The sequence below is a fragment of the Parambassis ranga genome, chromosome 5 (assembly GCF_900634625.1).
Source record: "Parambassis ranga chromosome 5, fParRan2.1, whole genome shotgun sequence".
NCBI classification, from domain to species: Eukaryota; Metazoa; Chordata; class Actinopteri; family Ambassidae; genus Parambassis; species Parambassis ranga.
Window position 1 is genome coordinate 26,044,786 of NC_041026.1, and position 26,603 is coordinate 26,071,388.

The 26,603-nt window shown below is 41.1% G+C and overlaps 1 protein-coding gene across 1 annotated transcript; it reads right to left on the minus strand.

Annotated features, from left to right (window-relative positions):
* Positions 1-57: 57 nt before the first annotated feature.
* On the minus strand, positions 58-25,022 carry dnah1 (dynein, axonemal, heavy chain 1). Its single transcript, XM_028405208.1, has 75 exons — positions 24,853-25,022; positions 24,542-24,689; positions 24,325-24,451; positions 24,085-24,237; positions 23,789-24,035; positions 23,541-23,698; positions 23,250-23,461; positions 22,661-22,959; positions 22,428-22,578; positions 22,096-22,289; positions 21,780-22,002; positions 21,583-21,702; positions 21,388-21,470; positions 21,142-21,283; positions 20,751-20,906; positions 20,449-20,647; positions 20,098-20,351; positions 19,535-19,747; positions 19,275-19,439; positions 19,016-19,137; positions 18,712-18,817; positions 18,447-18,626; positions 18,222-18,362; positions 17,940-18,103; positions 17,728-17,841; positions 17,470-17,658; positions 17,279-17,384; positions 16,982-17,095; positions 16,746-16,895; positions 16,480-16,566; positions 16,209-16,395; positions 16,033-16,124; positions 15,788-15,942; positions 15,527-15,704; positions 15,247-15,441; positions 15,024-15,143; positions 14,686-14,844; positions 14,505-14,606; positions 14,253-14,393; positions 13,999-14,159; positions 13,766-13,923; positions 13,500-13,673; positions 13,049-13,227; positions 12,695-12,928; positions 12,355-12,551; positions 12,127-12,262; positions 11,789-11,997; positions 11,508-11,679; positions 11,112-11,303; positions 10,899-11,009; positions 10,547-10,732; positions 10,245-10,436; positions 9,947-10,114; positions 9,657-9,848; positions 7,762-7,893; positions 7,482-7,607; positions 7,213-7,332; positions 6,873-7,022; positions 6,620-6,780; positions 6,305-6,530; positions 6,023-6,218; positions 5,757-5,908; positions 5,466-5,662; positions 5,212-5,356; positions 4,919-5,077; positions 4,291-4,422; positions 4,009-4,179; positions 3,676-3,855; positions 3,319-3,495; positions 2,674-2,844; positions 2,425-2,555; positions 1,501-1,645; positions 1,102-1,308; positions 664-898; positions 58-280 (listed from the first exon to the last, which is right to left on the minus strand). Exons 1-75 carry the CDS (start codon positions 25,020-25,022, stop codon positions 159-161), a joined length of 12,312 nt encoding a protein of 4,103 aa, XP_028261009.1. The 3' UTR covers positions 58-158.
* Positions 25,023-26,603: the final 1,581 nt, after the last annotated feature.

Here is a 26,603-nt window from a genome sequence, read left to right on the forward strand (position 1 = left end):
CCCTAGTAAAGACACAAAAGCACTGTCAAAGCAAAATAATCTGAGATGACAAGTATGATAAGTATATGGATTTTGACACAACGTTTATTGCACTATAGAACTACAGTGATTGATTATCACTGAGGACCTTGTGTGCATGTAAACCAGTGTATATGTGCCTAGTAGTCCAGTGCACAGATGAGGGCCACTCCCTGTTTGATCCAGTATCTCTCACTGCGATCTGTAGGCAGCTCCACTGCAATCACAAAGTTGGTAGAATGCCCAGTAGTAGACAGAGTCCCTACAAAAACACACAGAGAGTGGGTTCAGTCACATAAAGATTTTAAATTGTTTGTGTTTTTTCATCTCTGCACTGAGTTAAGTGTCCCTGACGTGCACAGCACAAGGTGTTGGCTTGGTGCTGTGGGTGGAAAATACAGAGCTGCACTTTCAGACGCTTCATGAAACATGACTCTAACTGGAGTCTATTTTGGGTAAGTAATAAAACCACTAAAAGGAGATGCACAAAACACATGAGAGCACACCCCAACACCACTGATCATAACACTGAGTGAAAGGTCAGAGACAAACCAACAGTTTCACAAACTTTTCATAGCAGAAAAGCACACTGGACAAACACTAAATTATTGAAACTTGAAACTTTAGAACACTGTCTGTACTGACCAGCTCGGGTGAGCGTCTTGTAGATTGGGCAGACGTAGACCCCTGTGGCTGGCGGTTTTCGGTTGGTTTTAGGGATCAGCCAGATGACGGCCATTTTTGTGTAAAGCTCCTTGGGCCTGGACTCTGTGAGCTGACCTGTGTTGCTATCCCAGCGAGCCCCCTCCAGGAATAGACCATGGATGTAGCAGCCTGCGGTCGGCATTTCTGTTATCTCTGCCACTGACTTCACCATTACCTGAGCGAGAAGGCAGCATTAAAGAGGAGAACGAAGACTGCCGTACAAATTTGCCGTGCAAATCACATAATCAAATCATCTACTGTCCCAAAGCAGCTGTGAATGTGTATGTTTATATTCATTCTGGCACAAATCAATCCTTTAAATCGAAATAAACATGTTCTGAAGGAGGCAGGAACATGACACACAGCTCATTTTCTGACCTCAAAGTCAAATCCAATGGTGTCAATAGAGATGCCAGTGCGGCGTGCATAATTCTGGAGGGTTCCAGTGAGGAAAGCCTGCGGGAAAAAGAAGCCGCTAATCCAGAAAACAGGTGGAATGCCATCAGAGATCCATCTGTTCAGGAACTTGATCCTCTGAAGCAGGTCTGACACCCAGGAGCCCAGGGGCTTCAGAGATGGGTAGGCCTAGAGACAGAGAGAGAGAGAGAGAGAGAGAGTGCAGAACAGGTCAAAAACATTGTTTTCTGTGTTTTCTTAAAAGTTACAATTACAACAGCACGGAAATTTCACCAAAAGCTTTTGTGTTATAAAAATGACATATCAAACATCTGCTGTTTCAGCTGTTGTGAAGTGCTGAACAGAATTTGTGGGTCTTGCCTTGGCTTTCCACATATCAGGCACCATGTTGTTGAACAGGCTACGGGCCATAAGCTCCAGTTCTGATGACATCACTATTAAACCTTTCAGAGCCTTCACAATGTCACTGAGGCTCCTAGAGATGACCATCAGCAACTTATTATATCTGAAAGACAAATGATAAAGCGCTGATAACTCTGATTATACACATTCATGTACCTTTTTAGAGACAGATTCCAAAAATGTACAGATGAGGAGGATAAATGTGTAGAATACATTTAAAATGTTGTAACTGTGGCTGCAATGTAACGTAAAATAGTAAAAACAAGATCATTCATTCTGGCTTCCAAACTCACTCTGGACAAACTACACTTGCTCACACACTTCCAAATTAAAAAACAACTGTCATTACAGCATGACTACAAGGCTGCATCATTATGGTTAACAGTTGTGACTGTTGAGAGCTTCAATTTCAACATTACTAGCTCCATGTTTAATTATTATTTTACTAGAGAATGAAATAATCTTGCTAACAGTATTCTGGATAGAATGACAGATCTACTCTGCTACTGGACTTGACTGAATAAAATCAATATAATATTGTCAAAATGCTGTGAGGACAACAAACAGCAGTTTCTGTTTTCTCTCCAAAAGAATAAAGCTCCAGGGCAGTGTAGTTTTCTGCATGTGTATGGAAGGAGGTCATTCCAGCTGATGGCACATGCATGTATGTACATAATTACTCTTTCTATTCTATTTTATTCTATTTAATCTTGCTCTTACTGTCGGTGTTGTATTGCTGCTGGTACCCGAATTACCCTGAGGGACCTTCCCAAAGGGATTAATAAAGTATATTCTATTCTATGCATATATGTGGTATTAGAGTGACATGTTATATGAGCAGTTCATTTAAGTAGCGTGATTTATAGTGCAGCATAGTGTTACCTGATGGCCTCCTGGATGAGCACTGTGTTCATGGACTCCTCATAGAGGACTGGATACTTCTCAGTCACCTCTTCAACATTGTAAGGCTTGGGGATCTTTTCAGTGATATCCCCTGCTATCTCCTCCACTATCTACAGTACAGGGGGAGGAAGATCACAAACACCTGCATTTATAAAACTGCTTTTGATTAGTACACAAACAACAATATGATGAAATTAATACTAATAACAACAAAAACTATATCTGTACCTCCTCCAGACTTTTACCCTTAGTAGATGCTGCTCGAGGCTGCAGACGAACCACAGCTTCCAAAAGGGCAAAGGTCTCATTCTGGGCAAAGCTGATGTTGGCGTTGTCATGGAGACCAAATATCTCAGGTGTATCGTTGATGGGCAAACCGTGAATGTAGGCCAAATAACCCTAGTGTTAGAATTGCCATCACAACAGGAAGTCAGCAGCTCATAATATGAAGCAGATTTTGATAAGCTTTTAAACATTCCCAGAAACTGTACACATTAGCACCTGTACATCTACTTACAGTCTCTTCATAAATGGCAGCAAAAACAAAGAAAACACATTTGTTATTTTGAATTTGTGAGATAAACTCGCCCAAAGGAAAGTCCAAGTTGTGTCACAGTTGCAATTACTAGATTAGATTTTATTCTTGTGTTTTAGCATTTTTTTACCCTGTCTGAGTCAGTTGTGCAGTGGTTTGGGATTTTTAACAACATATGCCATTATGTTTGTGTTTGCAGTGCACCAATTACAGCTTTACCATTACAACTGATATATAATAAGGAGTGAATAATGTGTTGATTCCTAACCAAGCATACACAGTTTTGTATAAGGAGAATGATGGACACAATTATTTAAATGCTTTTGTGTTTATCTAACCTGGACATCCAGATTTGTGTCTATCTGTCGGTAAACTCCAGATGGAGAGTAGACATGATCATCAATAAGGACAGCAGGACAATAGAAGTCCTCCAGCACACTGAGCAGACATCGTCTGTCCCAGTCATCGGTCACACGGCCACCATAATTAATTTCCCCTGCGGTGTATGTTAAAACCTGAACAGGTAGAGGACAAAAAGAGGAAACAGCCTGGTAAATATAATAACACAAACACACATGCAAATACAGCTTGTAAATTGAAACTCCAAAGTGCTAAGAAGAATTTCTTAATTGTAAAAAAAATGGATATGGAGCAAACAGGAAGTTAAACACAGTCAGAAGCTTTTGTTACACCACCTTGTATGGTGTGTCCTGGTACTCGTCCAGGAACATTTTGAGTTGGCTGATGCAGATGTTTAAGTCACCATCAGTGAACTCATAGGGAATGTTGAAACCCAGAGGTCCAAACTTTCTTCGCTCCAAAGCAATTCCATGAAACAGACAAAGGGACAGGAGCAAGGACTTGAAATGTGCTACCTGAGGTGGAAAACCAGAACAACCTGTTAGATACTACATAATGTTCTCAAAGCACAATTACTCCACAGATGCACATCTTTTAATTGAAGGTAAGTCATAATAAAGTAAAGGTATATGGTGCAGGGTGTCAAGGTTACTGAGGGAGATGGAGACCTTAGTGGAAGAGGAAATAAAGTCATTGGTGAGCCTCAGGTAGGTTTTCTGTAGATTAGCCTTGATGCCCCTAGGAGGCTCAATAGTCATCTTGGAACCATTTTGGAGAATCAACACTGGGAACTGGCTGCTGGGAAGACTTGTGAGCCACAGACGGAAGTCTTTGTGCACCTGTGGAGGAGCAACAAGTGGTCATCATAGACAGTTATAGTATAAATCAACTCCAGTATTTTCATTGCATTTGCATATAGATGGGCTCTTCGTAGATCCATATAGTCTAACCTTTGCAGGACTGATGTTTTCAATGAGTCTCTCTAGTGAAGGCATCCAGCTGGGTGCCAGGTGACAGTTTTGGAAAAAGACCCACTGACCTTTTTCCATGGCATCACGCATCATACTCTCAGCCAAGGGCCCCTGAAGCACATACAAACACACAAGGTAGATGTGAAGACAACAAGAGCACACCGTCCAGTCTTTCCAAATGGTCCTAATGCCCTCAGTTCAATGTAGACAGGGTAATATATAGGCAGGACTCTAACTCCCATTATTGCAAGTAATACCTATTGAACAGTCACAGGAAGTGCGTTACTAGGAGAATGTTGCCTGAAAGATTTAAGGTTTGTGGACAACAAGTCAGTATTCATCTTAAAATCTGATGAAGAGGTTTATGTTTGTTTTTGTTAAGCTCATTTATGGCCACTGGAAACTAACATCTGTTCCAGTATATGGTACATTGTCCTGGCATTTAGACAGAAATAGAAAAAAACAATTAACCAGGTGTTCATTCTTAGCAAGACAAATGAAATTGGCCCAGTTCAACGAGAAAAAGTTCAACAGCAGCTTTTCTCCTGGGTCAGCGACTGTGAAAAGAAAGAGGGAGTGATTATTCCCAGACACCCCCAGCTCTGACCTGGCCCTGGCCCAGAGAGATGGCACTCATTTTCTTGGAGAACTGCATAACATCTGCAAATTTGTAGAGGTCCGCAGCAGGGTCAGTGCCAGGGGACAGGACAAAGATAAGGGGAGTGGAGGGGGAAGACTCTTTAAAGACCACAGACAGGTCTGATGTCTGTACAAAGATGGAGAGAAACAAGCCATAAATGCTTCTGCAATATACCACATGGACAAAAACAATAAGTATAATATACATAGAAATTAATACTACCGTCATGAATATAAGTATAACTTCAAACCCGCCAATACCTGAGGCTCTATGAAGCGCTGCCCTAGCTGAGCTGAGACAAAGTCTTGCAGGCCTTGAATGAGGCAGTCGGCCCTCAGACAGCGCAGGACAAGCAGCTTCTGGAATGAGTCCAGCTTGGTGTCCCACTCTCCTGGGAGGGGCTCCCTTTACACAAACACACATAAACACTGCCTGTTTGATACTGACACCTTCTGCAAAGTGTGATGGAAAGAAGTGTGCATGTGTTAACATAGTGAATCATTTCTTGTCATGCCTGTGAGGCTGGTTGCTGTCAAAAATTCTCTTGAAGCCCTGCAGATGTTCACTGAAGCTCTCTGCCAGTTTGCTGAAGATGTCCAGAGTGCTGAGACCTAAAATGTCCTGCCAGGCACGTTTTGACAGCCAACTCACTGCAGGGTTAGTTAGACCTTGCACAGCCATTCCTCCAGACAGTAGGTAGCGCCATTCAGCCTGCAACAGGTAGACAAAATAGGTTCATCAACTGTATCTCCATTAGATCAACTTCCAGAAGAAGAGGAAAAAATTCATCTCTCTTATTTCTCACCATGTCGATTTTGTTCTCATTCATCATGATGCGTGCACACAGCAGAAAGGCAAACATGAGTTTGTGTTTCTCAAACAGGCTGCGGCATACATTGCTGTACAAACTGAAGGTGAAATATTCGTTGATATTGATGACTCTCTCATCCACCGTGTCTGTGTGAAACATGCCAAGATAAAATCCGTATGAAAAACATGTGCATCTGGTTTGGACACACACATAAGCAGTATACATTCTCATAATTTAGTATATATATTCTTGTTTTCTACCTGCCCTCTTTGATTTGGCAATACCAGTCATGAAGATTCTAAGGAACCACTCCAGTGAGTACTGGTACATTGGATCAATGTTAGACAGGTCTGACACACAGAAGAAGAGGATCTGTGTGCGCACAGCTACCGGCACATACAGCAGACGTGTAGCATCAATGTCCTTCTCTGTCTTCTCTGCTACTGTCACTTTAGCCTGCCAATAAAGCCAGAACATTAAATAACGTATCACAATAGAGGTTTTTGTGGGAGTTTCCAAGATTGATGATATTGCTGTCTGACCTTGATCTCTGCGGCTTTGATCTTTGAAGCCTCCAGCACTTGAATGAGCTCCTCATCGTCTACAGGGTTTCCCTCTGTGGAACTGAGGCGCGACAGAATCTCATCCTCTATTTCTTTTAGCTCTTGTTTCATCTTGGCATTGCTGATGATGAGATTGTTCTTTTCTTGTTCCAGGTATGGACACTCCTCAGCCACGACCTGGCCCAACAGCTGGTCTTCTAGACCACTGAATAAAACATACAAACATGGAAAATACATTACAACTAAGGCATCCATGTTATTATTATGAATATTATTTAATTGAAATGTGGTTACCTGGGAGACAGGGTAAAATTAAGGACAGTAACATTAGTAAAAAGCTCAGGAGAATAGTGTGGGTTGGGCAACTTGGTGGTGATGTACATCCGGAAGTCTTCATGGTAGGGAATGGTGGAATCACCTAGCTTCAGAACTGTGTTGCCTTGATGCTTAAAGGTCTATAAGCCATAAATAAATGTAAAACACGTTATGTGGCAGATGTTTGGATAACAATCTCATTTAATGGTTTTGTGGGTGCATGTGTAAATACCTGTTGCAACAAGACAGGTTCTAAAGATGGATCTAGCTCCTCTCCTACATTCTCCAAGAGGGCAGGCTGACCGAAGCAAATGGCATTCTGAAGTCTGCGGAGAAAGTCCCGGTCACTGAGTTTCATAACCTCCAATCCATTGTCCTGCTCCTGAGTGCCAACAGAAGATAGATTATGGACAAGCGGTCATATGTGTGTTAACAATATATCCGTTATTGGCAGTACAAAGAATATAACAGTACATTAAACCGACATTAAAGTCTTCATATGACTAGATCTTTATGTCTCATTGAAACCCAGTTATTGCAAGATCAGGACACAAGTCCACACATGTCCTCACCATATTTTTGATCCATGTGTTAGCCTGTCCCTGAGGATCTATGAACAGTGGCCAGCGCAGAGAGTACTGAGCAATTACTCCATTCTCCACTGACAGAGTATCCTTGGGCAAACCTGTGATCTAAGCAGACAGAAATGTAAAAGAAATAAGACAAAGTGTTAAAATCATAAAAAAACAAGTCTGTCGAATAAAAAGTTCTAGGACAGAAATAGTAAGCCCAAATGAAATCTGTCTTTCGCCCTGAAGGTCAGCAATGATGAGCCTCTAACCTGCCAGGAGCGGATTTTGACAGGATCTCCAAAGGTGTTGATGAGGGTGGGCTGATTAGTGTGTGGAACACTCAGCTCTTTGAAACAGTGAAGCCACTCATCTGCCATGGCTGCCCTGTACTCTCCCTGAAATAAAATACAAATAAATGCTGCTGTGACCATCACAAATATATTCAAGTATGCAGGCACATGGACAGAGACAAAGGCATTCATTGAAATATGCACATATACTGTAGAGAAACATTTTAAATATGCACACACTAAGGTACAACAAACTTACAGTGAAGGGTCCCAGGTATGCTATGTATCCAGCAGATAGAAGCACATCACCTGCTATGTTATTGACCATGTAATCCAAACTTTGGACTGTTTCCTTCCAACGCACTTTTTCATCTGCCAGCCCACCTATAAGCTGCAGATCATCATGATGAAAAAATTAATTAAATACACTAAAATTAAATAATTGTATAAGACTTGTATAAAGTTGTTGTATAGAGTATCTAGAGTAGAGTTGTTCATTAAACATAATCTGTATGTCCACGATATACACTGCTCAAAACAATAAAGGGTACACTTAAGGAACACAATGTAACTCCAAGTCAATCACGCTTCGGTGAAATCAGCCTGTCCAGTTAGGAAGCAACACTGACTGTGAATCAATTTAAGCTGCTGTTGTGCAAATGGAACAGACTGCCATTAGGTACCAGGATGAGATGCCAGGGCGTTGTAGGGAGGTCCTAAGGGCACGTGGAGGTCACACACACTACTGAGCCTCATTTTGACATTGACAATTTCTACTCAAGTTGGATCAGCCTGTAATGTGATTTTCCACTTTTATTTTGAGTATGGTTCCAAATCCAGACCTCCATGGGTTAATCATTTTGATTTACCTTGATCATTTTTATGTTATTTTGTCAACGTATTCTACTGGAATGTTTCATTCATTAAGATCTAGGAGGTGTAATTTTAGTGTTCCTTTTATGTTTTCGAGCAGTACTAACCTTGTTAACATTTTACACATACATTACATTTAAACAAACTGGTTTAGGTTTATAGAATGTACTTCACTGTAAACAGTAGGGGTGGAACGGTTCACTAAATCCACAGTTCGTATCACGGTTCTGAGGTCATGGTTTTCGGTTCAGTTCGGTTCACATTGTTGAGGTTTTTTCTACTTTTAACACTCTGGAAATACCTAATGAGCATAAAATATATATCCTAATTATCCAACATTTACCATATTTAAGAATCAGTTCAGTGTTTCCCCTATCATTATACCAGGTTAAGTCAATTTCATTTATTTTTCATTTCTATATAGCACCAGATAACAACAGAAGCCATTTAAGATAACCTTTCCTATAGAACAGGTCTACACCATGTTCTTTTATTAACCAAACTGAATAGCTCATGTTATTTATCTTAGTTGCACGGCAGCATGACGTTTCTGTCTGTGTGGTTGTGCGTTTACAATTCACCGCTGCTATCTGCGCACAGAGGCACGATGCGTGTACACACATGCACAGACACATGCACGCACACACACATACTCCCACCGTCGAACAGAGAACGACATGCTAGTTGAATAGACTGAACTCTATGACTACGCTTGGTTAAGCTAACGGTGCTGATGTCCGTGGTTTTATTTTTATTTTTTGCCATTGAAATATCCTATTTGACGGGACCAGCGGCAGCTTTGCGCACGATTGGACGCAGAGTGCTGTGGGTCTCTCTGCTCTGCCTGCAGCTGAACCTGCTGCGTGAAGCTACAGTGAGACTGATCGGCTGTGAGTGCGTTGATGCGGGGGAGGAGATCACGGCCGCTACTTGTCGAGGACAGTTTTCAAACGTCACCAGAGAGAGTCACTACTTTGCTTTAGATTAAAAAAAGTTTGGAAAGCCGCGAAATGTAGCGAGAGAGACGCCAAGTTGCCAACACACGTCTCTATGTTGTGGTAAAAACGCCTTCCTGTATTACTTGATGCGCACGTCCAGAACCGAACAAAACACGCGCCCCGAACCGAAACACGTGTACCAAACGGTTCGGATTTTTTTCCTGAACCGTCCCACCCCTAGTAAACAGTGTACCACTATATACAGTATCTGTGTATTTTCTTTTTCTCTGCTACTGTGTGTAGTGTTCCTGAATCCTTATCAAATTTCATTGCTTTTTCTGACCTTGTCTGCTCGGACAAGGCGAGCCTCACACAGTTGATACTTGCTGTCCAGATCTTCCTTCTTAGCCAAACTGTCCTTATACTGGGCCTGCAAAATAGCAATACCCCCCTCCACAGCTGCCAGCTTTTCTTTGGCATCATCCAGAATGCGCTGGGTTTCTTCTAAGTCCTTCTGAGCCTCCTGGAGTGCTTTCTGGATGAAAATGTACATTTTAATGATTAATTAAAGAATACTCAGGTACGGCTGGGTAAATGGGATGATGGCTCAAGTATGTATTTTAGATTTTTTACCCGTTTAGGTATCACAGCCTTTGCCACAAAGTGATATATATGCATGGCTCGAACCCACTGGCAAATCGAGGTGCAGGCTTTGGAAACCTTGGCGATGGACTCTGGCTGGAATTCTTTATTATCTATGTATGGCTGGACTAAAAGGATTACACTATCTGGGATGTTGTCCTGCAATAGAGGCGGAAGAAAAAGTTGACCTCCATAAACCTCACAATACAAGACCAAATCAACAGTAAGCACAGCAAAAGCAGATTATACACTTTATGCTACACACTGATAGATGCTGCATATGCTTTACCTTATCATACTTGAAGAGGCTCTCCAGAAACTTGCCTGGGTCTTTTAGTAGACCCTTTCCAGGCTCCCAGTAGTCATCAACCTTGGTACCTGGCTTCTCTCCAGCTACCTTATTGGGTTGGATGCCTTTCATAATGCACACTGCCTCAATCACCAGCTTCACTCCATGTGGAGGTCGCTGCATGGCTCGCACCTATGGAGAAAGTATACAGATTAAACTTAGGAAATTATCATTTATAAATAAAACAGCATTTTAGTTATAGTTGAATAATATCTTGACCAATCATCAACACAATCCTTAACCTCAGTGACATCATTCTTGTTGAGCGACTTAAGGCTGTCAAGGGCAGCATCCAGGGCTGGCAGAGCCTCGTCTAAGTCTTTCTGGGCATCTGCTGCGATGGCTCCAGCAAAACTGGCTTTCTCTGCAGCATTGGCTTCCTCTGCTTGCACTGAATTACGAGTCTCTTCTGCGACCGCTGTATCTTTCTATAAACACACAATGTTTAAAAGATAGAGTAGATGCATACATACATACGGCATAGAGACAAAAATGATGGCTTTTGCTAAGAAAACAAAAAGCGCAAGGCATGCATTAATTGTCAGTGACTTTAGAGTCCACACATGTCCATTTCTTACATTATCATTTCCTTACTTTAATAGTCTCCATAGCAACTTCAGTGTCACGAGTAGCCTGCTCCAATTCAGGTCTCATTATTTCCAGGTCCTGCTGCATCTTACTCACATCTTCGGATGTGCTTAGAAGCTATAATACACCACATAGCATAGATCCAGCTCACATTGCTAATAAAAAGTAGTGTATGTACATAAATATACATTGATTCATTGTTATTATACAATGTCTTACCTTGTCCAGACCAGTCTTCATGCGCTGACGAGCACCGCATAGCTCTAGCTTCTTGTGTCCGATGAGATCTGAGAAGATTTTGAGCAGTTCCAGGTAGCTCTTGGGTGTGATATAGTTGTGGCGAGAAAGCTGAGCAAGGTACTGTTCACTCTTCCTGGCTACCATCTGGTGAATCCTTACACACATTGATGTCTGGAGAAAAATAAACGTTAGAAAGTTATTTTAAAATGTATTATGTTGTTTCTTGTACTTTCCAGATGACAGCAAGTGGTTGTCCTGTGTGAAATGAAGATATACACATTTTATAGAGTTGTTCATCCATGAGGATCATGCGCTAGCTTTTAACACACACACACACACACACACACAACCACACAATATCCACAATATCCTCACCAGTCCCTTCATGGCAGTAGCATTGGCATTTAGCTCTGCCAGCTCATTCAGAAACGATGAGGCTACAGCCTGCAGTGCCTGCTCTGGCCAGTCACTGAACCAGTCAATGGTACAACATGTCACCAGTGAGGGAAACTGCCTGAGTCGTGCTCGAAACACCTCACCAATAGGACTGTGGAGGAATTATCAAAAAATATGAGCAGGGGAACAGGAAAGAATAAGAAAGTGGGGTTAAAAACATACCAGACATAGAGGAATATTTCAAATATGCTGTTACTAACCTCATGCAAAGCACAGTGTGAATGTTGCTGCGGACTCTTTTGATGTAGGCAGCCATCAGATTGGCTTTAGTTGGCTGCTGACCCAGGTCTTGCACTACTGGTTTCATGCCATTGAAGATACGCTCCTGCTCATCTGTTGCATACAGGTTGGGGACATCACCACTGTTTAAAATGTTGTTGATATCCTCCAGGAATGATTCACTCTTAATCTGCAGTGAGAGATATTTAACAGTAAAAACAGAGATACACACTTTTGCTTAGGCTTTTTTTTTGACTGACATAACAAAAAAATGATTGCCCAACATTAAAATGTGGCACATCCATAACAGTTGTTATACCTGTGTGTCAACGAAGAGGAAGGTGAGTTGCTGGTTCTGTAGGCCAGCCTTGAGCATGATGTTTTTAATATCTTCCCTCCACTCAGCTTGACCATAGTTCTTAGACAGCTCAATCTGGAAACACTCATATTTGGACCTGAGTATGGACAAAAACATTGTGACTGGGGACATGCTCAGCAACTTGACATCTATTTGACATGATCGTTGTAAGAAAGCTGAAAATCTCACATATGTGAGGCCAACTTAGTGAGTGACTGACGTCCACTCCCCCCCACTCCTAGTAGCAGGGCATTCCCCAGAGGCTGGCGCAGTATACGGCTGATCCGGCAGACATGTTGAATGGCATCCATAAAGAGCACCAGCTTCATCTTTGCTGTGTTGTTCTTATTGTAATCTTCCATGTACTCCTCCATCACTTTTACTAACTAAACAACATAATAAAGGTATAGTTCAATTTACACAAAACACAAAAAGTAGACATTTATGCTTATTAGACAGACGTAGTGACAGAATAATAAAAGGCAATAACATGCCTTACTCTACATAAAGACTAGTTGGCACCGTTTACCTTTTCCTTGTCTTCTATGAAAGTGTAGACTTTAGTGTTGTCACTTCCAGGATCCATGAAATCTCCAAACAAAACAGGATAACATGGCACAACTTCTTCAAAGCAGCAGTTGAACTCCTGAATGCGGTCCTTCAGGAGCATGTTGAACCACTCTCTATCCTCAGCAGATACCAGGCGGTCCTGGAACACCCGGCAGCTTTCATGGTACCACAGTCTCAGTAGCTGTAATTTATCCTAAAAACAACAATGCAGAAGCAGATTCTTAGTTTTACATAAACATAAACTAACCAATACTTACAAACTTTTTTAATTCATATTTCTTTCTACATAAATAAAAAAATTAAATTGCAATACCTCTATCATGCCAGCCTCAGCCATGAGGATGCCCTGGAAAACCTTGGACAGGTCTCTAAGGTTAAAGGTATAATGGGACTTGGCTGGAGTTGGGAGGAGCTGGGAGGTGATGGTAGAATAGACTCGGATTGTGGCATCTACGAGTGACTCTTTCAGTGGCTGGATTGCTTCCACGGGTCCTGATGGGAAAGAAAAAGGATAGAAATCAAATGTTGCAGTGTAAGAATATAAAACATTGCACACATATGAGCTGTAAATGAAATAATAATAATGTCCCTTTTAGTGTTCTACGAGTAATTTCTGTGTCCATGACTTACTGCCTGTTTCCTTTTTACTCATATTTCCATCTAAAAGAGAACAAACATTAAGTTAAAGACTTTTTCTTGAGCTAATAGAGATATTAGCTACCACTACCACTAAAATGTGGACAACATTGGCAGTTCTTACTCACCCATCCAACTCCCAAGAATGGTAGAAAAAATTGTTTTCTTGCTGGCATCGTCCATTTCAGTGAAAGAGAGGAAGTTGAAGTGGCGGGTGAAGCGCTGGGTGATGGGGTTTCGCCCCCCACCTGGCGGTCCCATGGCGCAAGCAAAATTGATATCCACAATGTGCCTAAAAGTGCCTATGGAAAAATGAATATCATAAAAACTACTGTAACTAAACATACATTTTAAGGACTGTATAAGATAAATGAAATGTTTTGAATGCTCTCACCTATCTGCTTCCTGTCATACCAGCCTCTATGGTCCATCCACTGCCTCAGTAGCTCAATAGGAGGCTGAGCACCATAGGTTTCCAGCATGGGCATGTTTAAGTCATCAATAAAAAAGATGAAGTGCTTTCCTATTGGAGGTCCAAACACTCCTTTCCGCCTGACACACAGGTACATGGATTTTACACATTGTTGCATTACAGACAGAGCATATTTGATTGAGTTTTGTATTTACCTCTTGTCCAGTTTGCTGTCAATGTAATCTTGAGTCTGGTTGGCTGAGGTGCAGGCAGAGAACATGAGAAAGTGTGTGATGTATTCATCAGGCATGTCCTTCAGCAGCTTGTCTGACATGGTCAGGGTCTTTCCCGTGCCAGTTGGCCCAATACACAGCACCTGGAACACACATATAGTCATGGCGCCAATGTTTCAAATATGAAGCAGTACCTGAAGAAAAATGAACTATGGAATAAAATGCTAAGTACTCACAGGTTTCTTATTGGTCAGAAGCATATCCATAAGGAAAGACATTCTTATTGTGTCAGCAGTTGGAACAATAATGTCAGAATAATTTGTCTCTGGGGTGATCACAACACTGTTTGCATATTTCATCCAGCTAACCCACTGCACCTATAATTCAGGCAAAAACATGAATAATGAATAGTAAAAAGTATTGTACATAGTACATAGTCTATGCTACAGTTATTGTATTATTTATATGTTTCAGTGTGATCTGTTTACTTTTCTGTTCTCGTCTTCATTGTCATCCTCCAGGTTACTAATTCCTGCATCATCAAGCCGGTAGTCATACACCAAGGCCTCCTTTGGAAAACATAACGCAACCTGAAAGGTAAATTGAAGTTACCTACATATCTGAAATCAATACAAATTACATTTGAAATAATGTGGTGGTGATGGTGACCTTTTCTTCTGCCATCCTTCTTTTGAGCCAAGCACTGAAGAGCTGGCAGCTGGCAGCATCTCCTGTGGCTCCCACACTCCACACCAGAGAGAAAAAGAACCAGGGCTCGATCAGCTCCTTCAGACGCTCTACTTTCTTTTGAGATGGTGCCATCCCACCCTAATAGACAAGGAAGAATTGGCAAGGCGGATGCAATGAACATGCAGTACAAGTATCTTTATCTTTTTACTTACATGCATACAGCTTAAACGTATATTTGTTTGCAGTACAGTGGTGCATCAGTACTACAGTATAGATTACTTTCTAGATATTATGCCTTAGAGAAGTTTTGCACAAACCTCTTTAACATCGAAGGGAGTGAAAAAGCAGTCCATCAGTTTAAGCAGACTGCAGGTAAGATTGCTGTCTAAAGATGAGATGACTTCCTTTACTTTTGTGCGGACAAATGTAATGGAGTCCTAAATAAAAATACAGAAAAAAAAACAGAAAGTTATACTATCATTAGCTGCTCTTGTAAAATAGACTGCCTTCTGGAATCAGTGATGCTGTGTTCTGTCCTACCTGCAAGAACCTGGCAAACAGGGAGTTCAGCTGCTCTGTATATGGTTTCAGGGCTGCAGGAACCTGCCTTAGCCAACACTCTGTGAAAGAGAAGAGGCCCAGAATACTGGGCTCCAAGTAGACCATACCACAGCGTGACACTGTGGCTGGAGAAGCCACTGCCAAGTCCTGCACCTCAAACATCATGGTCATCACCTGCAGAAGGAAAGCACATTACATCATAAAGCACAACAAAACTAAACTGATTATCAAATTTTGAAAAACTCAACATTCATCTTACATCTGTGAGCTTCATGATTTCCCCAGAACTGAGACATAGCTTTTTGTTGTCATCCAGCACAGTGTTCATGTTTTCGATCCACACAGCATCCACTGGCCCGTCAAACATGTACCACTTTTTCTCTTTGTCCATAGACACTGCCCCTCCGCGAATAAGAGATGACAGGATACCGTCTGTCCTACAAGGGCAAACGCAGAGATAAGGTTTAGATGTATAGATTTTATTTGTTCTTTGGTTTGTGTATTAAGAATCTTTTCTTACCACTCATGTGTGAGCAGGTCATACTCCCCGTACAGCTGTCCCATGGTGATAGATTTTGGGTTGAGGACATATGTCTGAACAGCCTCATATACATCACCACTCACAGAGGGCTGGCCCTTCAGAGCTGTTATTGCTGAGCTTAGTATCTCATAACACTGTAAACACACAGTATTTATATGAATACTGTACTACTTACATAAAGGACAAAACAATCACTACAGTGTTATGGACAGTTAATGACTTACTTTAGTTTTGCCTGATCCAGAAGGTCCCACCAACATCAGGCCATGTCTTACCACAGTGGTCTCATACAGCTGAATGCACTTATGAATATACCCTGCAATTAACACAATACTTTTATGTAATTACTGTGAAAACAAAGAAAGTGACTTATATATCTGAAACTTTCAGAAACACAAACCATCCACATCTTTGAGGTTCTTTGCAGCACAGACATTACGCATAGACTCTTCCAGGATGCCATAATTGATTGGTTCCTGTTTTATCTTAGGAAAGAGGTCAGACACAATGCCACTGAACAGCTTCAGGTCGTCCTGTAGAAACTTTGGTACATTGACATCTTGAATGGCGCGAAGACAGATCAACTCCTTAAGGATGACAAAAAAAATCATTAAATGGGCTTGACATGGCTTCTCTTAACTACTTCAGCTCAGACACAAAGTACATGTTACCTCATTCATGCTGGGATTTTCTCTCTTCAGATTTCCAGCAGCTGAGATTACAGTCTTCACAGCTCTCATACCAAAATCGTAATGATCCTTTAAGATAAACGAAGAGAAGGTCAGCACAACTTTATCTTAGTTATATGTACATACAGATATTTGTCATCTTATTACTTCTTTTTTGCCAACATATATGAAACATACAATACATTATATTACAAACATTCCTATGAGTTTACTTTTCAAAAAGCCATAAACCATCTCTGACTTCTTACTTGAGAGCTAAGTTGCTCAGAGGACAGCTTGAAAGTTGTTGTGATCTTCTTGGAGAGGGTTTTGGCATCACTAAATCCAAATGAATATAAGGAGATCTCAGCTATCAAAGCATAGTTAGGGACCATCATGGCCACGGGGCGAAACAAGGCCTGGAAAAAGATATAATCACAATTGTTGAAACCTATTTCTTAAGGCTCTGTGGTATGTATTCAGTCATTTTAAATGTATTACAAACCTTGAGATTGTCTGGCAGCTCTGTGCGGCCAGCGTAACCAGGATTCATGGTGATGAATACAGCGCAAGAAGGGACAAGAGGGATCTCTGCCCCCTCAAACACAAACCGCTCAACCTGAAATCACAGCAGCACACAAAGATTATAAGAAACATATTTCAAACATCAATATTGGACACGTGTGTCAAATATTTTGTATTTTATTATATTGCAATCATGTGAGATTCTTTATTACAATTCAGGAATACAAAACGTACAACAGGCACCAGGAAAAATAATTCCAGTGTAGCAGCTTCTTACCCTCTGCTGCTGGGCCTTCTGTATAGTGGTGATCTGTTGTGCCACCACAGACAGCACCTCCACATCGATTCGATTAAACTCATCAAAGCAAGCCCAGGCTCCTGAGCTGCAAAACGGAGGAGGACAGGACATGAATATCACAAGAATGATGTCATCTGTTGTGATAAAAAGCAAAGCTGACAGCCTCCTACCTTGCCAGTCCTTTAAGAAACTTGCCCATCGCAATAAAATCCAGCTGATCAGAACAGTTAAATACCACTGTCTGAATGGCTAGAGCCTTTCCAAGATCTTTGGTGGTTTCTGTCTTTCCTGTCCCTGCTGGACCTGCAGGTGCACCCCCAAACTTCAGATGTAGAGCTCCTGTCAGAGTCAGGTAGCATCTGAAAGAGCCAGAAATTAGTGTGCTTAAAGTGTTCACACAAAATTAAAGTTAAGACCTAAACATGTACCTGTCAGTAAGTGGGGTGATGACAAGACGACCAGAGTTACCAAGATACTCATATCCATACAAGAATTCGGCATTCACTGCACGGACATACAAGTCATCTTTTGCCCAGTAATATCTACAAAAAGAGATCAGTTAAACCTTCTGCACTCATAACATCTCAAAGAAATAGTAGGAAATAGGTCAGGAAAGTAAATATAAAACAAAATAGGTAACCTAAGCTGGCTGATCCACTCAAAGTCACTGGTGCTTGAGACCCTCTGCTCCACCAGTTTGGCCACTACATCCTTAGCATGAACCTCTATAACTATTAGAGCAGACAGGACAGCTCGCTGCATCTTAGACAGTTGTCCTCTCACCAGCTGCACCAAATCACCCAGCTACATAAACAAAATGTTACAGAGTCAGTATAGAGTATACTGTGGGGTAAATAAATAATAAAATGTGTATATGTTTTATATTGTTTGTGCATTGGCAATTCTAATACAAAGTCAGGACCTGCTTCTGTAGCTGGGGATAAAAGCGGTCTGCTAAGTCTCCCTGATCCAAAGCCTCAGACACCTCAGCAGTCCAGAAGACCTGACAGCCAGCTATCACCACTTGACCAGGCCACGATAACACCCACTCTGTACGAGGTTGCTGAGGGTCAAGAGGTGGCATACAAATGGTTAGTGATGCTGAGGTCTTAAATGCAAGCAGAAAACATTAAAAAGTTCTACTGACCTCAGGGTAAACTTTTAGCGAGCAGTCAATGTTATCCCTCAAAGTACTTTTCATGGACTTCTCTACTTCCCTTAGCCAGTCCTCCACATTCCCAGTAGGCCACACTGGTAAAAACAACTTGACCTCCTCTCCTTCTCCAGAGTACATGTGTGTAATCTGTAGGTCTGACTGAAACTGAAGCTGAGAATGCACAGATGTTTTAGTCATGTTAAATTTCCTAGAATGCAAAAAAAAGTAAATAAAGAAACAAGGAGACGAAGCAAACCTGTGCAATGTTCTCAAAACATTTGCGAAGATGTGGTTGAACAGCAGTGGGATCTTTGGTCTGAGACAGAATCTCCAGGAGCTCATCATCCGACAGGAAGTAAAACCTACAAACAAATATTTACTGTGTAGTGCATTATAAAATCTATAAAAGTCTTTGTTTGACTTGTGTCTGCGTATCATTTTCATCATCATCAATGGAGTTTCATGTGGAAAACATCTTACAGTGAGCTTTATGTTCCATTAAAAGAGGATATATTATTAGCACCATCATAATTTGAAAGTACCTTTTCACTGCCACTCACCTGGGAAAAGCACCTCGTTTGGTTTCCAAGTATTCCCCGAGACCCTTCTGCACCTGTTCCAAAAGTGTATTGCAGAGTTTCAGTTGGTCAAGTAGACGGGCAACAGGACACAGCTCAATCACCTAGAAAAAACCATAAAAACATACACACAAATAGTCTAAAGCAACCACATAATGCATCATTATGATGTAGCTCTAAGATAGTACACTAAGCTCTAAATAACTGTCCTAAAAATGTGACATAATTTGAAGGCTCTCACTTTTGGATTATTAAAGGCATTTTTCATGATTATCCTCCATGTATCATTCATTTGCTGGTATCGCTTTCCTTCCACAGGCAGCTGCTCATTGATATCATCAGAGCTAAAGATGGGCTCCAAGTACAGCCAAGAACGCTGGCACACCAGCCACTCCTCCAGCACATCCTGTATGCACAAGCAGAGGATAGCAGCTCAGCACAAGACAATACAATAGGACACAGGACCTTAAGAGTCAGGTGAGTATGATTGTATGGCAGTACTCGAGTTATTCTGAGTTTGTGGTCCCAGGTTTTGATGGGACCCTCGAAGGCTTTTTTAAAAGGTGAGAAAGACATGCTCTGTATCATGACAATGTGGTCATCCAGCAATTGAGATGCTTCATCTGGACTCTTCAAAATGTAGGTTCCTGTCTCCTTGTGGGGCAACACTTCAAACATCACTGTCGACCACTCTTGTTCCATTTTTTCCAGGGCCTAGGTGTGAGAAAATTGAAACCATCAACAGTTCAAGTAAAGATATGATAATTTGGAGTTTCCGAGTTTCCTGTAGGAAATCTGAATGTCAGTCGAATTTGGCCAAACCTGACCATATGATTTAATATGGTCACTCTGTACATACACAATAGTAGAAGCAATTATTTGCACTTCACTCTATTCATGTTTCATCCAGTCAGCCATACTATCTGGAGGCTATGGTATGGTGAACGCAGAAATGCATCGTCATCAATTAGTAACAGCTCTTAACAAAATCTTGGTTTTCCAACATGTTATTCAGTAGAGCAGAGAACAGCTGTGACTTTATCTCTCACTTTGTTTAAAGGTACCTGTTCAAGGTTGTACTCTTTTCCAGCCACTTCAGCCACACAGGCTATGTCATCTACATAGTTCTGTAGACCAAGATCCAGGCAGCGGGAGAAGGTCAAGTTGGCCTTTGGCATGACATTTATTTGAATGCGTTCTGAGAGCATCTCCCAGTGGCGGCTTTTCATTCCCGGGTTTCTGAGGCCTTGAATTAGAGGGATGTGCACTTGGAAGTCCTCAATCCTGCCGCAGAGTACATTTGCAAGCAACTGGCAGCCTAGTGTTGTATAAGACAGAGAGTACACAAAATAACAAGTCAACTCACATTAACAATCACGTTGCCAAGTTTGAAAGGTAACAGCTGTGCCACCTACTAGGAATATCCTTAAACTGTTTCACACAGTTGTTCATTATTTTATAGGCCTCATTGACATTGCGCTCAAGCTGCTCAGGGTCAATGTAAGACAGAGGGTCTGTGAGCCAACTTTCATTCCATCGCAGCCATTCAGAGGTGGTGATCCACAGGTCTTTAAATGGCTGAAATTCCTTTACCAGCTTTTGCACATGATCATACTGTTACACAAAAAAAGGACATATGTATGTTTTTAAACATAATTATCTTCTGAAATTACTAAACAACATAAAAATCCTGTCTGATGGACATTCTTTGACTTACGTTTGTGACATCCGCACCAAACAGACGTTCTCTGGAGTTGTATTTTTGGGCTAATGACTGACACTCCTGAAGCTGCTTGCTCGTACGCCTGGCCTCATTGGCCATCTCATGGGCACGATCAATGTCTGCATGGCTGGCAAACCCAGCAACAACCATCTATAAACACAGTTGTGGTATTTAAGGACAAACAGTATCAACATACTAAAAATAAAGGCAAATGATTGCTCTTGAAGATATCAAAATGTTATATGAAAGCTGTTCTACATAATGGGGGTGTAAAACCATATGCTATGAGTCCAGTTGACTTTAAACTATTATAAATAACATGACCTGGATGAATGAGAGTGTTAACAGACACTGAACAAAGGTTGATCTAGTTGATTCATCAGACCTGTAGAGATTCCAGTTGCTTCTCAAAATTGTTCTGTTCAGCAAGCTGGATTTTCTGGAAGTGTTCCACATGGTCTGTGTTCTCTGAGGCAACTGCTTTCATTTGGTTGATTATCCTTTGAGGCCACCAAATAGCTGTCCAACTGCACAGATAAGTGACAGGGTGTCTAATTTCAAAGTTCACTTCATCATGTTACACAATACAAATCAAAACCAATAAATCAAATCATAAAAGACAGTCACTCACTATATATTTAGGTCCTCATCTGAAAGACAGTGGTGGAATTCTTCTAGTATCTCATAGTCTAAGAGGGTCTTACCAATGACCTCCTGAATGGCAGATTTGAGTAAGTTATGAAGCAGACAGTAATGTTTCTATAAAATGTAAAACAACAACAATAAAAATCAATAACCAAATTCCATTATTCTCTTTAGTCTTTACCTTGTAAGCCTCCAGCTGCTGTGGGATTTGTTTCATCCAGTCCCTCTTCTCAGTCACGTCCTCAATGCAACTGGGTTTCTCAAGTAGCTTTCTTTTTATCATGTCATACTCTTCACATGCCTAAATGCACAAATAAACACTTACAGTGCAGTGTGTCAATGGCATGCCATTTATAGTTGAAATACTGATTTACTTACATTTTCAATTTCCTTCCGTAGCTTCAGAGCAAGCTTGTCCAGCAGCCTATCAGCCAAAGCCTTTTTCTTTTTAATGAGAGACTGACGGGCAGCCTCCACTTGGACATAAAATGGACCGATTACAATGGAAGATGGCAAGGAGTGTTCAATGTTTTCCCTTTCTTTGTGATGCTTTAGCACCTCTTTCTTAAATTCTTGGGAGTTCTGTTCTTCATTATAGGATCTGGCAACCAAATAACAAAAAAAATCATTTAGAAGACAACTTGCTTTCATGCAATAATAAACATTCTGAACATATTTTAAAATGCAAACGTACTTGAGAAAGGTTTCTATGTCCAAGTTGCGTAGCTCCAAGTATTTCTCATATTCCACAGCATACGCTCTGAGTGGTATGGCTGCTTGCATCAGAGCATGGCGGACCTTCTCTCTTAGCTCAGTTACTTCTGGTTCCCACAATTTCACTGACTCGAGCCATGGATTATCACCGATAAACAACTTCCTCATCACAAACTATAAATAAGAGTAAAGCAATTATTGTTACTTGTTACCACCATCTGTGGATGCAGGAGTATTTTCCGAAGAGAAGCTTTTTATTTTATATTTGATTTATAGCTGTGTAACTCTTAACAACTGAAGGTTTTATGGTACCTCATCAGGCTCTGGTATATGATATGTGGCTTGAATGCTCTTATCAAACAGGTCACCAACAGTTGTCTCAAATTCCTCAGGAGGAGTGCTGTAATGAACTCCCGTCTGGTCAAGAACCAACTCCACCAGGAACAGAGGAGACCTCTTTGGCCTACATGTGAACAACAGAGGAATGTTACTGACTGTATAAAACAAATCCATAAGGAAATTTAGGCAAGTGGTTTCAAGCTTACATGTAGGGGCTAGTTATGAGATTGTCCCCCCAAACCAGGTCCCGAGGACATGTGAGTAGACTGTGGCAAGCACCCAGCAACCACTCAGTCAGGCTGAGCAGTGAATTCATAACAAGGTAGCGCAGCGAGTCACTCAGTTTATAGCGGACGACAGACATCAGTTTGTACAGTTTGGATAACTTGTAAATGTCCCAGCAAGACTCGTTTATGTAGTACGCGCCCTTGCCAACAGTCTCCAGGTTGGAACGGATGCTGCGGCTAACCATGGTGATCCATTTATCCCTGAGAAACAGGTTCATCTGTAGAAGAAGGAAAAGATTTGACTGACTTTTAAAATCATATACAATGCAAAAATAATGTCTCTTTGGCTATTCCCAGGTAACAACTAAGAGTTATATCTCGTCCCCCTCTAATTTAATTTTATTCTTGATTTTGTTACATTATACTTTTAATTTTCTTTTCGGGTGAGCACGTTGAGTTTAACTAGGCATGAAATCCTTGTCACAGAAACTATGAAATAATCAAATGATGGAAATTACAATTATTAACAAAGAATAAAGAAAACAGTATCTGCCGAATGCAACAGCACCTGTGTGTGAATTTGAGTCTGGAGGACTTCAAATTCTTTCAGTTGTAGCGGTTTCAATGAGTCAGTGTTGAACAGGCTCATGGCTGCTACTTTGCTGCACTCAGACGATACTTCTGATATTGCACGGATCACCTCTGGCTTTGTTAGCATGGATCTGAAGATATATGCAGCTCTGTTCTCCTTATAGGTAGAGTAAGGAATTTCAACACACCCTGTAAAAAAAGAAATAAGCCACTGCTTAGACTGAAAGTCAATATAAATGTTCAGTGTATACAGAAGTAACATTTCTACCTTTTTCTGGGACACGCTCAGGGTTCTTCTCTGGCACGATGATATGTGGAAAGGTTTCAGGGTCACTCTTCACCACTTTGTCAAGGATCATGCGGTTTATAACGCGGTCATATTCCAGTTTAACCTCCTTCAGCAAGTTCCCCAAACATGTCTCTAACCTGCACACATAGCACTCCCTTTAATTTCCCTGTCAGATTATGCTGAAAAAGAAGAAAACAGAAGCAGAAATAAGACTTGACATTACTTACGTAGGGCCAGCAGCTGATATACTGAGTTTTTCTATATTTTGGAAACTGTTTGTGTTAAGAGATGGTGTCCCCTCGCATGTGGGCATGCAGTCCACATGTAAGTTGTAGATTATCAGAGCCTCAGTTTCTGCTCTGTAGTTAAAAGCAAACTGGACCCGCTCAACAAAAACACGTGGGTCTTCGGCAAGGAATAACAGTCTGATCCTCGGGACCCAGTACTTCCTGCCTTCTTGCAAATAGTGTGTTCCTGTGTAACAGAAGGGACAGACAGCAGAAAGGAAATATGACACAAAAACCTAAACAACAGAAGATTAACTGTTTTTGGTTCTCTTTATCACCTGTGCTGTTTTGGTGAACCTTCTGCACTAGGTACTGAGATTTCTCCTTACTATAGTTAAGAACCCCAACTAAATGCCAGCAGTACTCCAGGGAGGGGCTTTGTTGGTCATCTGAAAAAGATGACCAACAAAAAAAAGCCACGATTAATGGCTAGGAAAAAAAAACACCACATAACACTTAATATTTAGACATTTTACCAGAAGGATTCTCATCAACTGTAGGCAGCAGAGCTTTTCCAGGAATAGGTTTTCCAGGTGATCCTTCAATCCCTAAGGCAAGCCAGCCCTCTGGGGTCCAGCAGTCAAAATCCTCATTGTCAAATATCTAATAATAAACACAGGGAAAATAAGCGTGCCATGATGCTGAAAACACCAAAATATAGGCTGGTAACTATTTCAGCAATAACAGACTCACCTCCAGCATAAGGAATGGTGACAAGTCTGAAATGTTTGGTGCAGCTCCTGGGTCATCACTATTATGTCTTGGCATTAGGAGATCAGAGTTTATGCCTTTTTCTGCCAGGAGCTGCTCAACATTTAACTTTGAGTATTCCCTTCGAAGTCTGGTGAAGAATAGATGAGTACAGGAACAAACACACGTTGAAAAAAAGAGAGCAATCCTTAAATGTGTGCTCTATATGATGACTGAATCTACTCCTACAGTAAACATTCATGCAAATGTCATGCATTAAGCCACACTGCATCAGATAAAGAGTTGCAACATACCTCTCTATCGCTAACTTGCGAGGAATCTGCCCGGGAATGGTTTGGTAGGGAAGAAAGACTTTTGGTGAATCTCCCCCTGAGCGGAAATATGAAGTCTGTGCTTGGTGTGAAGTATGTGAAACATGGTGATCCATTTCCCCAAGCTGGTCAGATGGATTCTTGATCTTCATATCTAAGGGGGTAAAAAACAATATATACACTGTAGCTGACGCTAGAGTTTGTTTATGTGTCTCCATGACAGCTCAACAAGTTGGCATCTGAGCCATAGAGCTGTTTCCTTCTATGGGAAAGACAGCAGCGAGTGCCTTATTTCATGATAAATATCAAAATAAACCCCACAAAAGTACAACTGGAATCTCTACAGGTCTGCTATTTGTGTCAGTTATGCTTTTGAGTAGTGGTGTTGACCACTGAAGGTACTGCATTCATTATTTAGAAAGTGTTAAATCGGGAGGGTTAGCTTGGGTAGCTACTTTAAGCTAACTTTACAGGTTTGTTCATTGTGCAATTGTACTCGTAAAGTAGGGTGACCAGATGACCAGACCCGAAGTGGGCGTGTGGATACACTAATATGTCCGGGGTGAGTGAGAGTGGGACTGAGAGGTGAGCATCGGTCCTGTGTTGTATTTTAGCAGGTACAGTAGCCTGCATTACACAACCTCTATCTCCCTCATCAGGCTGTTCAGTCAACATTAATGAAAGCTATGAGCTGAACAAAGGAAAAATATATTTAACCCACAAATAAATGCTCGTGCCTCTGTGGCGATGAGGCCATTCCTCAGAGACTTGACTCTGTGGAGTGGGTTATGGACTGTAATATAAGATTTAAAAAGTCTGGTCACTCCTATCATAAGGTGTTTTATTTGAGGTTTTAGTATTACAGGACTGTAGGACTTGCTTTGGTAAGTGTCTGCTTTACCAACATATGTATATATATATGTGTCTGTGTGTGTGCCTTTATCCAGTTGAGTTCTGTGCCACACATCAGAACCATGCAGATGTTAAGATGAAGCCTTACTCATGAGATCATCAGATCTATCAAAGAACCACCTGCAGTATTATGCTTGAATACTTAGATAAATGTTAAATACTGTAAATAATAACATAACAAAATATCTCTTCAAGCTGCTGTTTGATCTTGCAACTTGCAATGTATGTTACAGCTGATGGACTGAAATAAGGATGGGTGGTTACAAGAGTTGTCTAATAAACATGTTTTTTGAAATGAACAATTGTGTGTGTGTGTGTCAGGGGAGTGTGTGTTAAGTTTACGTGAGCCACATGACCCCGAAGCGGGTATGCTCATCAATACGCACACGGTAAAGAGATTTACCGAGTCTTTGTAAATTTTGTTAATGTTGATTGTGTAACTTAAGTTTTATTTTCTTTAGGTGTTCCAGATCTTCATGTTGTAATAAAGTGATTGTGGACAGTATGTATGGACCGTGAACCTTTTTAAATCCAGGGCAGACACACACACAGTACCGTTCTAAAGTTTGGGGTCACCAGGCCAGTTCTATAGCTTCTCTGATCAGCATAACAGGTTAGCTGTGCTAACATCATTTTTCTAATCATCATCAGCCTTTTTAACACGATTAGCTAACAGTGTATCATTAGAACATAGGAGTGATGGCTGCTGGAAAAGGGCCTCTGAATACCTTTGGATATATTTCATTACAAATCAGCCTTTTCTTCTTTTTCTTTTTCTTTACCACATTAACAATGTCTAGACTATATGTCTGATTACTTTA

Bases quoted from the DNA above. Each gene is read 5' to 3' on its own strand.
- dnah1 (XM_028405208.1), bottom strand. From the start codon at position 25,022: ATGAAGATCAAGAATCCATCTGACCAGCTTGGGGAAATGGATCACCAT. The intron at 17,659-17,727 runs GTACATGTTTAG...TGGCTCTTTCAG, and splicing joins ATCACCCCACTTACTGACAG to ATGCTACCTGACTCTGACAG. The intron at 4,423-4,918 runs GTCAGAGCTGGG...TATGTGCTTCAG, and splicing joins TCTCTCTGGGCCAGGGCCAG to GGGCCCTTGGCTGAGAGTAT.